The 12,778-nt window shown below is 57.7% G+C and overlaps 1 protein-coding gene across 1 annotated transcript in view; it reads right to left on the minus strand.

The window, feature by feature from the left end:
- The window catches only part of PKD1 (polycystic kidney disease 1 (autosomal dominant)), a 35,096-nt gene that overhangs the window by 13,785 nt on the left and 8,533 nt on the right, over positions 1 to 12,778 (minus strand). Inside the window, exons 13-25 of the mRNA XM_008581692.1 lie at positions 12,503 to 12,636; positions 8,348 to 11,970; positions 8,002 to 8,151; positions 6,784 to 6,927; positions 6,383 to 6,662; positions 6,084 to 6,297; positions 5,853 to 6,012; positions 5,296 to 5,448; positions 4,082 to 4,226; positions 3,388 to 4,008; positions 2,919 to 3,075; positions 2,470 to 2,722; positions 2,147 to 2,342 (exon numbers count right to left, since the gene is read on the minus strand). Of these exons, the coding sequence (XP_008579914.1) occupies positions 2,147 to 2,342; positions 2,470 to 2,722; positions 2,919 to 3,075; positions 3,388 to 4,008; positions 4,082 to 4,226; positions 5,296 to 5,448; positions 5,853 to 6,012; positions 6,084 to 6,297; positions 6,383 to 6,662; positions 6,784 to 6,927; positions 8,002 to 8,151; positions 8,348 to 11,970; positions 12,503 to 12,636 (6,230 nt within the window). The remainder of the gene's footprint in view (positions 1 to 2,146; positions 2,343 to 2,469; positions 2,723 to 2,918; positions 3,076 to 3,387; positions 4,009 to 4,081; positions 4,227 to 5,295; positions 5,449 to 5,852; positions 6,013 to 6,083; positions 6,298 to 6,382; positions 6,663 to 6,783; positions 6,928 to 8,001; positions 8,152 to 8,347; positions 11,971 to 12,502; positions 12,637 to 12,778) is intronic.

Raw genomic sequence — 12,778 nt, forward strand, 5'->3', positions numbered from 1 at the left:
CGGGGGCAACACTGAGGGTTGCGATCCGTTGCCGGACATGGAAAAAGAAAAAAAAAAAAAAAAAAAAAAAAAAAAAAACGGATCACAAAAGAGAGTGTTACCCAACAAAGACAAAAGCACAGCAAAGAAATGAAAAACGTAACACTGGAAGTGACATTCCAGGCAAAGGTAAATGAAGTCACTGAAGAAGCAGCCATAGGATGCTGACGCTGCCCACGTGAGAGACCAGACGTGCAGTCAGGGCCTCAATAGTGAAGACAAGCTCGTCAACACAGTCACGCAAAAGAATAAAGGTGTCGCAGCAGAATCGACGCCAGCAGAACCTCCCATTCAAAGAACTCTCGGAGACATTTCTGCCATGAGCCATCTTATGTGTTAAAATACATCAAAATTAATTGGTTTATTTAAAGAGCATTGTCAGTACTAAAGGTGTTTTTGATGCATGTTCCCAGTACGGGTTGGCTTGATTTAATTTTATTATTAATCTTTCTTGTTAGTGATGTGTGCATGGACCCACTGTGGCTGTAGTCATGCTCTTGTACGTGTGGAATGAAGTTATTATGTTAGATTTCTATCCACATTCCCCCAGGGAGACGGTGGGTCCGAGTGCAGTAATGTTTATAACTATTTGATCATCAACCAGTTACAGATTTCTTTGTTTTCCCCACTCCCACAGTTTCACTTGATTTACCAAGAACATGTTGTTTCCCTAGTAATAATAAGAATGATATAGTGCGTTTTTGTTAGTTTGGGTAGGATCATTTAACTTTTCACTTTGTCCCCTGTGCTGTTCCTGGAGTCTATTGGCAGGGAAATAAAAGGTATAAACATTGTGATTTTGATTATAAATTAAAATGATCAATATAGAGTATAAGCAATATTAAACTGTTAGCCATAACTAATCAATGTTATTAAAATTAAGTGTAGTAAGTATAAGTAAGATTAAAAAAGGGCTAAATTGTAAGTTAAGAAGGTTAAGAATTATAGTTTAAACTAAAAGTCTGATGCTCTTTAAAGCCAAGCATGCTGCTATTATACAGTTTCCTGGCCACAAGTCACAGGCTTTGGGGTGAACTACTGATGCATGAGTGGGTGCTTTTATCACAGCATGAGTGCTTTGGAACAGTCTGATTTTCTTTTTCTATAGAGATGAAATAAAAAATGTCTTGATTGAAAGATAAATCATCATGTAAAAGGTTAAGTAAAAACATATAAATAAAGCAAGATTTTTGTGGTTGTTGTCCACACTTGCACTAGACACTTGTGGCCCGCCTTTTTCTTTTTTCCTCATCCTATCCACACCACCTACTTAGACCCAACGGATCCTGCAGAGCTGGTCTCCGGAACATTTCACAATACGAACGAGCGAAGGATAAAATGCTGGAAGTCAACACAAACTTGAAATGGACAATTCACCAAAGGGCAGAAAAGACGCTCACTGCATACTGTAAGTCACACGACAAGAAGAAGGCATGTGTGTGCAAACCACTCTGGTCAGCTTTTCACAAAGAAGCAAAATGTTAATTCCTGACGTTTCTAACATTTTAAATTACAGTGTACTCAACAAATATCAGTGCGTTTCCCTATACGTTTATAACTAATACTAAGAGAATGGTTTTTTGGGTTTTTTAAAGGAAAGCACGTACGTCTAGCAGTTTATTATAAAGGCCAAGACTCAGAGACTGCCAAATGGGAGACATGCAAAGGGCAAGGTTCAGAGGACGGGCACAGCTGCTTCCCAGCCCCTCCCCACATTCAGCAAGCCAGAAGCTCTCCGAGACCCCAGTAAGAGAGTTCTTAATGTCTGAAAATAAACTTTAAAAGTCACCGATAATAATTTTCCCCACTGATAACTAAGCTCACTGTCCCATGATACTGCACAAGGTGAGGACAGCCTGTGAGGGCTCAGCACCACCTCGGTGCTGGGAGCTGCTCTCATTCTCAGGAACAACGTGTGTCCACAGGGTTGTTTCTAGGACAAAGAAGCTAATACCTTACGCAGCACTTGGGAAAATGAGTGCTTGTTTTTTGACACCTGTTATGATCATCACTATTAGGAAAGCTGCCCAGGCAAAGCAAACAAGGGCAACCTCAGGAGCCAGGGCCAGGTGGACCCTGCGATCCCCACCTGACACCCTGCCCTCACCTGAGCCTCGGCCCCAACCGGTCTTGACCAGGATCTCATACTTGAAGCGGCCGCCCTTCCCGCAGAAAGGGATGACGCGGACCCGGCTGACATCCAGCTGGTCCAGCTTCCACAGGATCATGGCCATGACCGCATAGGTCACCAGGCACACAGCACACGTCAGCAGGACGATGTAGTTCATGCCCGTAGCTGGCTCCTGGGAGGACAGAGCCGCCAGGCCCAGGAGGTCACTCGCACGACTCACTTTCTCAGGACAGAACTGGAGCGCACCCAGCCCCTCCTCAACCCTGCTGACGGACCCGGGCATGGTGGGCGCCACTCACGGGAAAGATGAAGTGGACGTGGCTAGGGGGCACAAAGAGGCTTGCCCCGAAGGCGGTGAGGTGGCGGGTGAGGCAGACGGCCTGGCTGGGCGAGGTCTCCTCCAGGGGCATGAGCCCCTCAGTCCTCCACATCATCTCCTCCTCGCTGAAATACTGACACAGCGATGTGTACAGGCCCACGGATACCTCCAGCGCCGACCAGTGGAAATGGCTGGTCAGGTTCAGGTGGTAATTTCCCACTGGGTCTCTGGTCCTGGGCAGGGATGGAGCAGTGTCACAGCCAGAGCCTGCCGAGCCCTGGGCCAGGGTGGGTGTTCTGGTCTCAGATACCATGCCTGGCCCACTCCCCCATGTCCCTGCTGCTGTTTGTTCCCACAGAGCCCATGTGACCGTGGCAAATGTGGATGTGATCCATCTGCCCTACCCCGCCGGGACCCTGAAGTGCTCACCCTGGGGCGATGAAGAAGGTGTAAGGCCGGTGGTCATCGCCCGTGAGCACCTCCAGGCTGATCCTCCTGCTGGCTGAGCAGTTGTGCTCGTTGGGCTGGGGCGCTGAGTGCAGGTAGACGGCCAGGTAGGGCTCAGGCTCCTCAGACAGGTAGCGCTCTGCAGGTGGCATGCACAGGATCTATCATCTGCCCATAAAGTTCACCCATCCAGGAGCCCCCGGGAGTCCCCCTGAACCCTCCCTCTGCCACGGGGTCTGGGAGGTTGTCTGAGCAGAGGGCCATAAGAGCCTCCATGCTGTATGCAGCATCTGCCTCTCCCAGGACCCCGTGAGGCAGGAGGTAGCATCCGCAACATCACAGGTACCAAAGACCACCAACGTGGGGGCATCTGCAAGAAATGCCTTCTCCCCCAGGGACGAGGCTAGGAGGAGGCGGAGTCCCCTCCGTGTAGCCTGCTCATGACACGCACCGTCTAGCAGCGTGTACGTGAGCTGCAGGTGCAGCCCGGCCTTGGAGTTGCTGCTGTCCAAGGTGACCACTGCGCTGACTGAGGCCCGGGGGGGAATGATGGCAGAGCCGGCAGCAGTGTATTGGCCCCGGGCTGCCTGGTCTGAGTTGTTGGGCACCTTCACCGTGATGGCATGCTCCGAGGCCAGCTGCTCAATGGGGATCTGGGCACCGGCCTGCGTCTGGAAGGCCATGGACGCCACCTTGGTAGAGATGGTGTAGTTGCTGATGTAGCCGAAGGGAAAGGGGTTGGAGTCAACAAGGAAGATGAGCTGTACCACATCGCTAAGGTTAGATAGGGCCCCGCTGAAGGCCTCAGGGATGGAAAAGTGGCAGCCAGGGCCGGAGGTGTTGCCGTAGCACAGCAGGCTCAGCGGGTCCGAGCGCTTGCCCTGGGCCATGATCTCCTCGCCCGCCAGGATCAGGGGCTCCTCGTTGAGCACACGAGAGCGCATGAGGATGCACATGAGGGCCGACGAGAGGTTGTAGGCCTTGGATGCCACCATCACCGAGGGCGGCTCGGCCCCCAGCTCTGAGGGCTGCCGGCCCTGCACATCCGAGCTGGCCAGGTGGATGAGGTCGCCTGCGGGTGGGTAGGGGCAGAGGTCAGGGGAGGTCTCGGGGAAGGCTGGGGAGGGGCACCCCCATGCTTGCACCTGTGATGTTGAGGATGCTGTCAGCGATGGTTGTGGGTGTGACAGTGCCCTCGGTCGTCTCGGCTTGTAGAATGCGCATCATACCCTCCAGCTTGTGCAGTGTCTTCTTCAGGCATGAGTGACACACGAGCTCCCTGCTGGACACCTGTGTAAAGCCCAGCACCATGTCCAGCCCCAACCCAGAGCATCTGGCCTCATTGTGGGGGTTCAGGCCCCATGGCAGCTCCCCCACAACCCCTCCATGTTCGCTGCCTCCCCTCCTCCCACCACTCAGCCCAGCTCTCCCTCCTCACACCTGCCAGCACTCAGGGCACCACCCTGCCTCTAGACACTGCGGTCTGCAGCTGGAGACCAGGACGCACATGACATGGCCCCCCCCCAGCCATCCCCACGTGTCTTTTCACATGACTAAGAGCGAGGCACACACTGAGGCCCTGAATGAATGAACTCTAAGCCTGGTCACATGGCAATAGGTGACTTCCACCCCGAGGCTCTCTGCACCCTTCTTCTCTGAGGACTTGGCCATGTTCTTGCAACCTCTGTAGTAATCTCCCCACCACCCCAGGCACCACACCCCCTGCCCCATTCACAAGTCTGGACCTCAGACAATGGACACCTCACAGGATGGAGAGGCCACGTCGGTGTGCCAAGTATGTGGTGTGAGCCAACAGGCTGGAGGGGAGGGCACAAAACAGCACCTTCCTGTTTCCCTTCCCCACACCCGGGATGCTCTCGATGCCCTAGGCCAGCCTGCAGGGTCACACTGAGGTGGCTACCCGTGGGCTCATGCTGGGTGGCCACAGAAAAAGAATAGCTAAGGGCCGGCCCGGTGGCGCACAGGAGAGTGCGCCACTTGGGAGTGCGGCGGCGCTCCCGCTGAGGGTTCGGATCCCATGTGGAGACCGGTTCCCACTCACTGGCTGAGCGCGGTGCGGGCGCAGCACTGAGGGTTGCGATCCCGTTGCCAGTCCCCGGTATGGGCGCGACACTGAGGGTTGCAATCCCATTACCGGTCAGTAAAAAAGACAAAAAGGAAAAAAAAAAAAGAAAAAGAATAGCTAAGACTGTCAAGGATGGGCACCTAGGCCAGGAAAGGAGCTCCCGGGGGGAGGGGCCCAGCCCCTGGCAGCTGACACTGCCCTTCTCCCCTCTGTCCAGGGTTGCCACGGGGCCTGGGCACTCTGGAGGCCATGCCGTGGGCCCAGCTATCCTACCGTGCACTGGGCCAGTGCTGCCGCGATCTGCTGGATGTCATCCACGGTGTGGACCCGCAGAGAGACCAGGGTCTCAGTGATGTTCTTGCGCACCTGGGCTCGTAGCTGCCGCTCGTGGTCAGGCTCTGCTGCCACATCTGGGGACTGCTCATACTGGAGTGTGTTAGGGTCACAAGGCAGCTGTCAGCAGGGCAGGACAGATGGTCCCACCCAGCAATATCATCCACAGTCATGCATTGGCTGCTGTGTCACACAGGCAACAACTTAAGGACCTGAACTGTCTCTTCAAGAGCACAACAGGGCAACTATAGGACACCCTCTTGGATTTAGGGGTGTCACGAGGACATTGTGGGAAAGCTGGTCCTGTGGAGGGCCCGGCATGTAGTGGCTACTGTGGACAGGAGACATCGTTTCAAGGACATTAAGAATCTTGTCTTTTGGGGCCAGGGGACAAGTCCCTCAAGAGACTCTTATCCCAAGTGCTGGTCTCAGACCCGCCCCCAACACGAAGTAGACGCTGTTGGTCCCCCTCTACTGCCCTCCCCACCCACACCAACCTCATTGAGCACAGTGATGAGGGCCAGAGAGTACTCGATGACGTGCTGGGGGTCAGCCTGGCGCAGCAGCCCGGGCAGCACGCTGGCCGTGAGGCTGTGCAGCCAGAGTGTGAGGCCCACGGAGCTGCCGTTGGGCTCTGGCAGGGCAATGGCCAGGGACCTGGAGGGCAGAGGGGGGCTGTGAGCAGGTGGTCGTCACCAGGCATCCCCCTTCCCACAGACCCACCTCACCTGTTGAGGGCGACCACAGCCGCACCCAGCTGGTCCTGCACGACCACGGCCAGGCCCACCTCGAAGTGCGGCCTGAAGCCAGGGGGCAGCACGGCCCCGTAGGCAGAGAGGCTACCCTTATAGATGCAGAACTCCTCACAGTAGCCCTGACGACAGCGCCGCAGCAGCAGGGCATACACCAGCGGGGCGCCCGCGTCCTCCGCGTCGCGCCAGCCTGTGGGACCCCATGGCATCATGCGAGCCCGTGGTGACAGGGGCCGCGATCCCTCCCCACCCGGCCGACACGGGCCTGCACTCACCCGTGCACTCGAAGTGCACCTTGGTGGTGAGGGCACGCACGGCGTCCAGCGGGAAGAGGTGGCAGGAGCCCCCAAGCGGCGGGCGGTTGGGGGAGAGGCTGATGGAGGCGCAGCCCTCCTCCTCGCCCGAGTGACCCAGCACGGTGAGTGTGAACGTGTAGCCCTCACCATCCCGCAGCGCGCCCTGCCGCACCACCAGCCGCATGCCCGCGCTGCCCGTGGACGTGGTCGTCTCGTCTAGCACCAGCGTCTTGTTGCTGAAAGTGCGCGCGGCCCAGTGCTGCAGACAGACATGCGTGGTGAGAGGCGGGGCCTCAGCTGCGGGGCCGCCCGCCCGCCCCACCCCAGGCTTGGCCCCACTCCGCCAGGCCCCACTCCGCCAGGCCCCGCAACCAGCTCACCCCTCGCTTGGAGCCACTGCTGCAGTTGTGACAGCGACCCTCCAGGTACACGTAGGAGCTGCGGCTCACTTCGTACACGGCCTGCGTCTTGCAGGACACACATTCCAGAGACACGATGGGCACCCGGCCACTCCGGATAAGCACCTGGGGAGGGCATGGGGTTACCAGGAGGCCTGGCCCCCTCCTTGGTCCCAGCCTGGGGTCCGCCATTGCTCTGCCAATGCTCAACAAGATCAGTGCGGGTGGGGAGGGCGGTAGAGGTGCGAATGGATCCATTCAGGCGCAAAACACACGTGTGAATGAATGCCCACGTGGCATGGGGACAGCGGTCCTCTACCCCCTGCCTCAGAGGTTCCTGCTGCCCTGGGCTGGGGCCTGGGTCAGGCAGCTGAGAAGGCTGGAGCCTGCTGCCAGCGCCCTCTTCCCCATCTGGGTAGGCCCCTCCTAATCAGACCAGCTGAGAAAGGCCTGGCTTTGGGGATGGACACACCCACTCTGGGGGACCAGCAGAGCCTGGCACACTTTCTCCTGTTAGCAGGCTTTGCCTGACTGCAGCAGGAGGTGCTGCCACAGGGTCAGAGTCATCTAAATGGTGATCCCGACCCTCCTAGCCAGGCCAGGGGAGCATTGGGTGAAAATGGGCCCACCCCATCCAGAAATGAGGACACACAAGCTCTGGGGACAGTGATTGCCTCTAGGGCAGGAAGGGGACTCAGTTTGTTTCCCTTTTGCTTTTGTTTTTTTGTTTTCTTGGTAGCTGGCCAGTACAAGGATCAGACTCTGGACCTTGGTGTCATCAGCACACTTGGCATTTTCAGCACCAACTGAGCCAGCCAGCCAGCCCACTCACTGTCTGCTTTTTACACTGTTGGGCACAGTTCATTTTCACAAACCATTAGTCTTGTATGGCTCCTTTAAGATTTTACATGGAGCTGTATCTTGATTTAGAAACTTTGCTGATGTAGAACTTTTTGTTAAATAGAATTTGTATCAAAAGCAACAATAAGTTAGAAAAGAATCTATGGACAGAAGCAATAAAACACAGAAAAATCTTCAAAGGGCTGGTCGGTGAGTTTAGCTGGTTAGAACACAGTGTTACAACACCAAGGTCAAGGGTCAGATCTTTGTACCAGCCAGCCACCAAAAAACAAAAACTTACAAGAAAAGGAAGGGGTGCTGTCTGGGCATGTGGTCCTGCCAGGGCAGGGAAGCACCCACCGTCTGGTTGGTGGCCTCCTCCTTCCGGCCCGCCTTCCACACAGTGAGGTTGAAGGTGTACTCCACACCAGCTTCCAGGCGCTCCCGGGGGATGGTGACCACACTGTTCCCTCGAGGACCGAAGTTCAGCACACACCCACCAGACTTGCTCTACAGCCACAAATGAGGGCAGGGTGGCATGAGACCCCTGATGTCTCATAGTAGAGCCTGCCCAGGGGACAGCTTGGGAGACCCTCTCCCTGTGCTAGGACTAAGCCCACCAAGCACTCTGAGAATAGGACAGGCCCAGGGTGTTCATGGGACATAGCACACAATCAACTGACAGACCCACCACCATGTGCCTGACCTGTGTCGAGGCCACACAGGCCCAGTGGAAGCTGAGTGGCGTCTGGTCGCCATCTTCCAGGTTGGGGTCATAGGACTTGCTCCCGTTCAGCACCAGGTCCTGTGTATCTGACCATATCCGGTATGAACCACCATCAATGATGGGTACCAAGCGCTCAGGGGCCACTGTCACGTTGGCCTGGATGCTCCGTGCCAACGGCGTGTCCCCAAATGACACCACAAACACAAAGCAGTAGTGTCCCACAGGCAGTGCCATGCGTGGCACCACCAGCTGGGGCCGGCTTACATCCACACCAGGAAGGGCCACTCGGGCCATGTGCCCTGGTCGCTGGCAGCTGGGGGTGCGGTACACTTCCCAGCGATACTCAGTCTGGTAGGTGACACAGTCACGCAGGTTGACATGGGCCTCAAGGTAGTTGCGTTGGGAGCGCCGCATCAGCACCTGCAGGGGCAGGGCCACGTCCACTTCGGGCTCCCTGCAGGCCAGCACCTGGACGGTCACTGTGGCCTGTGCCACAAAGAAGCTCACCAGGTTGGAGGCATTCACCTCCACATGGTAGTCCCCAGGCAGCAGGTAGGAGTGGTCGGCCCAAGGCTCCTCTGTGTCCTGCACTGGGGTCCTGTCCCCAAAGTCCCAATGGTAGGCTACACGCCGGGGGCTGGGGCTTGTAGCAGCCTCAAACCGGGAGGAGTGGTTGGTAAAGCAGCGGCCGCTTTGCAGCGCCACATACTGGATAACGTCCTGGACTTCCACCACGAGTGTAAGGTTCACACCACCCAGCTCATTGAAGGCACGCACGTGGATCTCCAGCAGCCCCGCGGCCACAGGGGTGTAGGTAACATCGCGGCCCGACAGGATGACCAGCGAGTCGCCCTGGACTTTCTGCAAGGAGAAGTACCAGGCATAGGCAACGCGAGAGCCCTGCTGCACCCGGGCTGTGAAGTTCTTCTCAGTACCCGTGGCGATGCCTGGCTCACAGCAGTTGGGCACCTGCAGTCCGCCAACAGCCTCCAGCACAGAGATGCGCACCTGCGTCTGCATCCGGCTCACATGGTTCTCGGCCTGCACACTCACCACATGGTCTCCAAGCCAGGGGAAGCTGTGGGAGAAATGGGGCCCGGGGAGCACCTCAGGGCGGGCCCCACCCACCTGCAGGCGGAAGGTGACTGCTGAGCCAGTGGCAAGCAGGATCTGGAAGTGGACCACCTGCCTGGGTGCCACCACCTTGCTGCTGGCCCTCAGAACCAGGCCCGCGATGGGCTCCTCCACTGTGAGGTTGTGCACGGCGGTGAGCCAGCTGACTGCATTGGAAGCATTGAGTTGGACAGAGAAAGTGCCCACGTCAGGGAAGCCCACAGCAATGTGCTGGTCATGCCTGCTGCCACCTGGCGTCAGCCAGCACCAGCTCACGTTGGTGCCTGTGGCCAGCTGTCCCCAGAAGGGCACCGTGGAGCCGGCTGCCACAAAGCTGCTGTCTGGCTCGCCTGCCCTAATACTGAGGCCACTCACAGTCTCCTGTACGGCTACCTCGATGGTGGCATTGGCTGAGCCCAGCTGATTCCCAGCCACAACTGTGACCAGGTATAGGCCAGGTATGAGAAAGGTGTGGGTGGTGGACGGCTCAGGGGTCTCCCAGCTCAGCCCTTCCTCCAGGGACCAAGTATAAATGACACCACTGCCACCTGCCAGCTCAGCCCCGAGGGTGACACTTGCATTGATGGCAGCAGGGTTGGGGGAGGCAGCCACGGTCAGCCACCCCACGGGCTCAACAAAGTCCACTGTGCGGTTGGCCAAGGCACTGCCTAGCATGTTGGTGGCCCGTAGCTGGATGTGGAAGGTGCCAGCCTCAAGTGCAGTGAGTGAGAAGCCCTTGCCACTGCCCGCAAGGGCTGGGCCACCATCCCGCTGGGCAGTCCAGCTGTAGGAGATGTTGGTGCCATCTCTGACCACGGCCTGTAGCTGCAGCGTGTGGTTGGTGGGGAAACAGCAGCCACCACCGCCTCCCGCCACCTGCAGCCCCTCGATGAACTGCAGGACGTAGATGAAGATGCTATCCTGGGCAGCGCCCACCTCATTCTCAGCCGTAACAATGATGTTGAAGGTGCCCACCGAGCGGAAAGTGTAGGAGATGGTGGGGCCCCCAGGGATGGGCGTGCAGCGGTCGCAGAGCACCCAGAAGTAGCGCACATCGCTGCCCGCCTCCAACAAGGTGCTGAAGCTCACGCTGCCATTCAGTGGCACCACCGTGCGGCTGGCATTGACACTGAGGCCCCGCACGCGCCGCTTTACCGTGATGTTGAGCTGGGCCTCGCTGTGGCTCACCTCGTTCCAGCCAGCCACCCTGATGGTGAAGTCACCTGTGATGCTATAGGTGTGGGTGACCTCAGGGCCCTCAAGCTCCCTGCCGTCCCCCAGCTCCCACAAGTAGGTGACAGGGCACCCAGAGCCTGCGGCAGAGAACAGGTAGGGCTGCTGCAGCTCCAGCACGTGGGAGCCATTGACCCTGATGCCTGTGACCACCACGGGCTCCTGCACCTCCACAAAAGCTGAGTCGTTGGCGGCAGAGACATTGTTGGATGCGGTGACCGTCACCAGGTAGGAGCCCGGGTTAGGGTAGATAAAAGTTGCTTCACGGTCCCCTGCACAGGTAGGGGTTGTGACCTCAGTGCCAAAGTCCCAGACATAGCAGTAGGAAAATGGGGGCCAGGCATGTGCCACCAGCCGGGCCTTGTCCCCAAATTGTACAAACTGCCTCTCGGGCTGCAGGGTAACGTTGCCCACCTCGGGCTCCACACAGATGCTGGTGAAGTAATGTGCCTTGTTCACATGGCTCGACAGGACCAGCACCAGAGAGAATGTGCCACTCCAAGTGAAGTTGTGTGTCACTGTCGGGCGCCCCGAGACGGTCGTGTTAGATGAGCCATCCCCAAAGGTCCAGTCAAAGAGGTAGTGGGCAGGGTCCCCAGTGACGTGGGCTGTCAGCTGTGCGTTGGGCTGAGTGGGGATGCAGGTGGCGGGTTCGATGCGCAGCACCTCCAAGACGAAGACCCGCACCTGCAGGCTCTGAGCCAGGCAGCCGGCAGGGCTGGCTGCAGCCACAGCCACCGTGTAGTTCTGTGCCCGCAGGTACACGTGTTCCACCATGGCTTCAGGACCTTCAAGCACTGTGCCATCCCCCATGTCGAAGGTCCATGTGATGTTGTCACCCCTCTCCACAGTGGCACTGACCACCATGGGGGCACCCTGCTCCACATCTGGGCTCAGGTGCACACTCAGGCCACGGAGCTCCTCGAAGACATGGACGTCAGTGCACGCCGCCATGCTGCTCACTGTATTGTTGATCTCCAGGCGGACGCGGTAGGTGCCCCTCGAGGAGTAGGTGTGGTTGATCTCCGGCTGGCTCTGTGTCAGTACGGGGGAGCCGTCCCCAAAGTCCCACGTGTATAGGACGCCACCAGGTGAGGGCAACGGGTGTGGGGAGAAGGTGATAGGCCAGCCGGCCACCAGGACACTGCTGCTCATGCCCACGGCCACAGTGGGCAGGGCTGTGCGCACGCTCACAGGCATCTGCTGCGTCAAGTTCTCGAAGGCGTTAGACACGATCAGGGTCAAGTTGTACTCACCTGTGGGGACAGGCCTGGAGTAGGACATGCTGTGGCACCTCTGCCCACCTGCTTGCAGAATCCCTGGCTAACACCTGGTGCTGCCAGGGATGGCTCCCCTGAGCAAGGAGCAGGACCCAGGTCAAAGTGTAAACGGCCATGCCCTTAGACAGAGCACCTAGAGGAGGGCTGAGGGCAGGAGGAGGACACGCCTGTCTGCGCACGACTGCCATTAGGCCAAAGTAGCTAGCGCACGGTGGGGGACACCACAGTCCGCACCTCATACCACAGCAGGGTGAGTGGCACTATTGTGTGGGCCTTCTGGAATTTTAAAAATAACTAAAAGGTGACCTCTAACCCTTTTTCAAAAACAAAGACTGAGAGCAGGGGACAAGAAGGTCCAGTCTCCAGCCAGCACACTTGAATCCTGGGGCTCAAGGCCCTGTTCACTCCCCACCCCTACCCCAGAAGGCCCAAGCTACCACCCCAGGCCAGGGAAAGGTGGGGTGATGGGGGCCGCCCAGCTTAGGGCCAACAGGGCTGTGCTCCCTACCTGGAGCAGCGTAGGTGTGCGTGGCCTCGTGCTCGACCAGCACCTGGGCCACTGTGGGGTCTGGGACCTGGAAGGACTCATTGTACGGAGGCTTGAACTGGCCAAACACCTGTTCCCCATCCCCGAAAGTCCACCTGCCAGGGCAGTGGGCAGGTGTGAGCAGGCTAGGGTGGGGGGCCACTGGGGGTTGGGGGTGGGGAACAGCTGAGGCTTGGCCCTGAAGTCACTCCTTCCTGGCACCCTTGCTCAAGGTGCCACCCAACTCTGCTGTGTCAG

This window comes from Galeopterus variegatus, unplaced genomic scaffold (genome assembly GCF_000696425.1).
Source record: "Galeopterus variegatus unplaced genomic scaffold, G_variegatus-3.0.2 Scaffold92, whole genome shotgun sequence".
Classification (NCBI taxonomy): domain Eukaryota; kingdom Metazoa; phylum Chordata; class Mammalia; order Dermoptera; family Cynocephalidae; genus Galeopterus; species Galeopterus variegatus.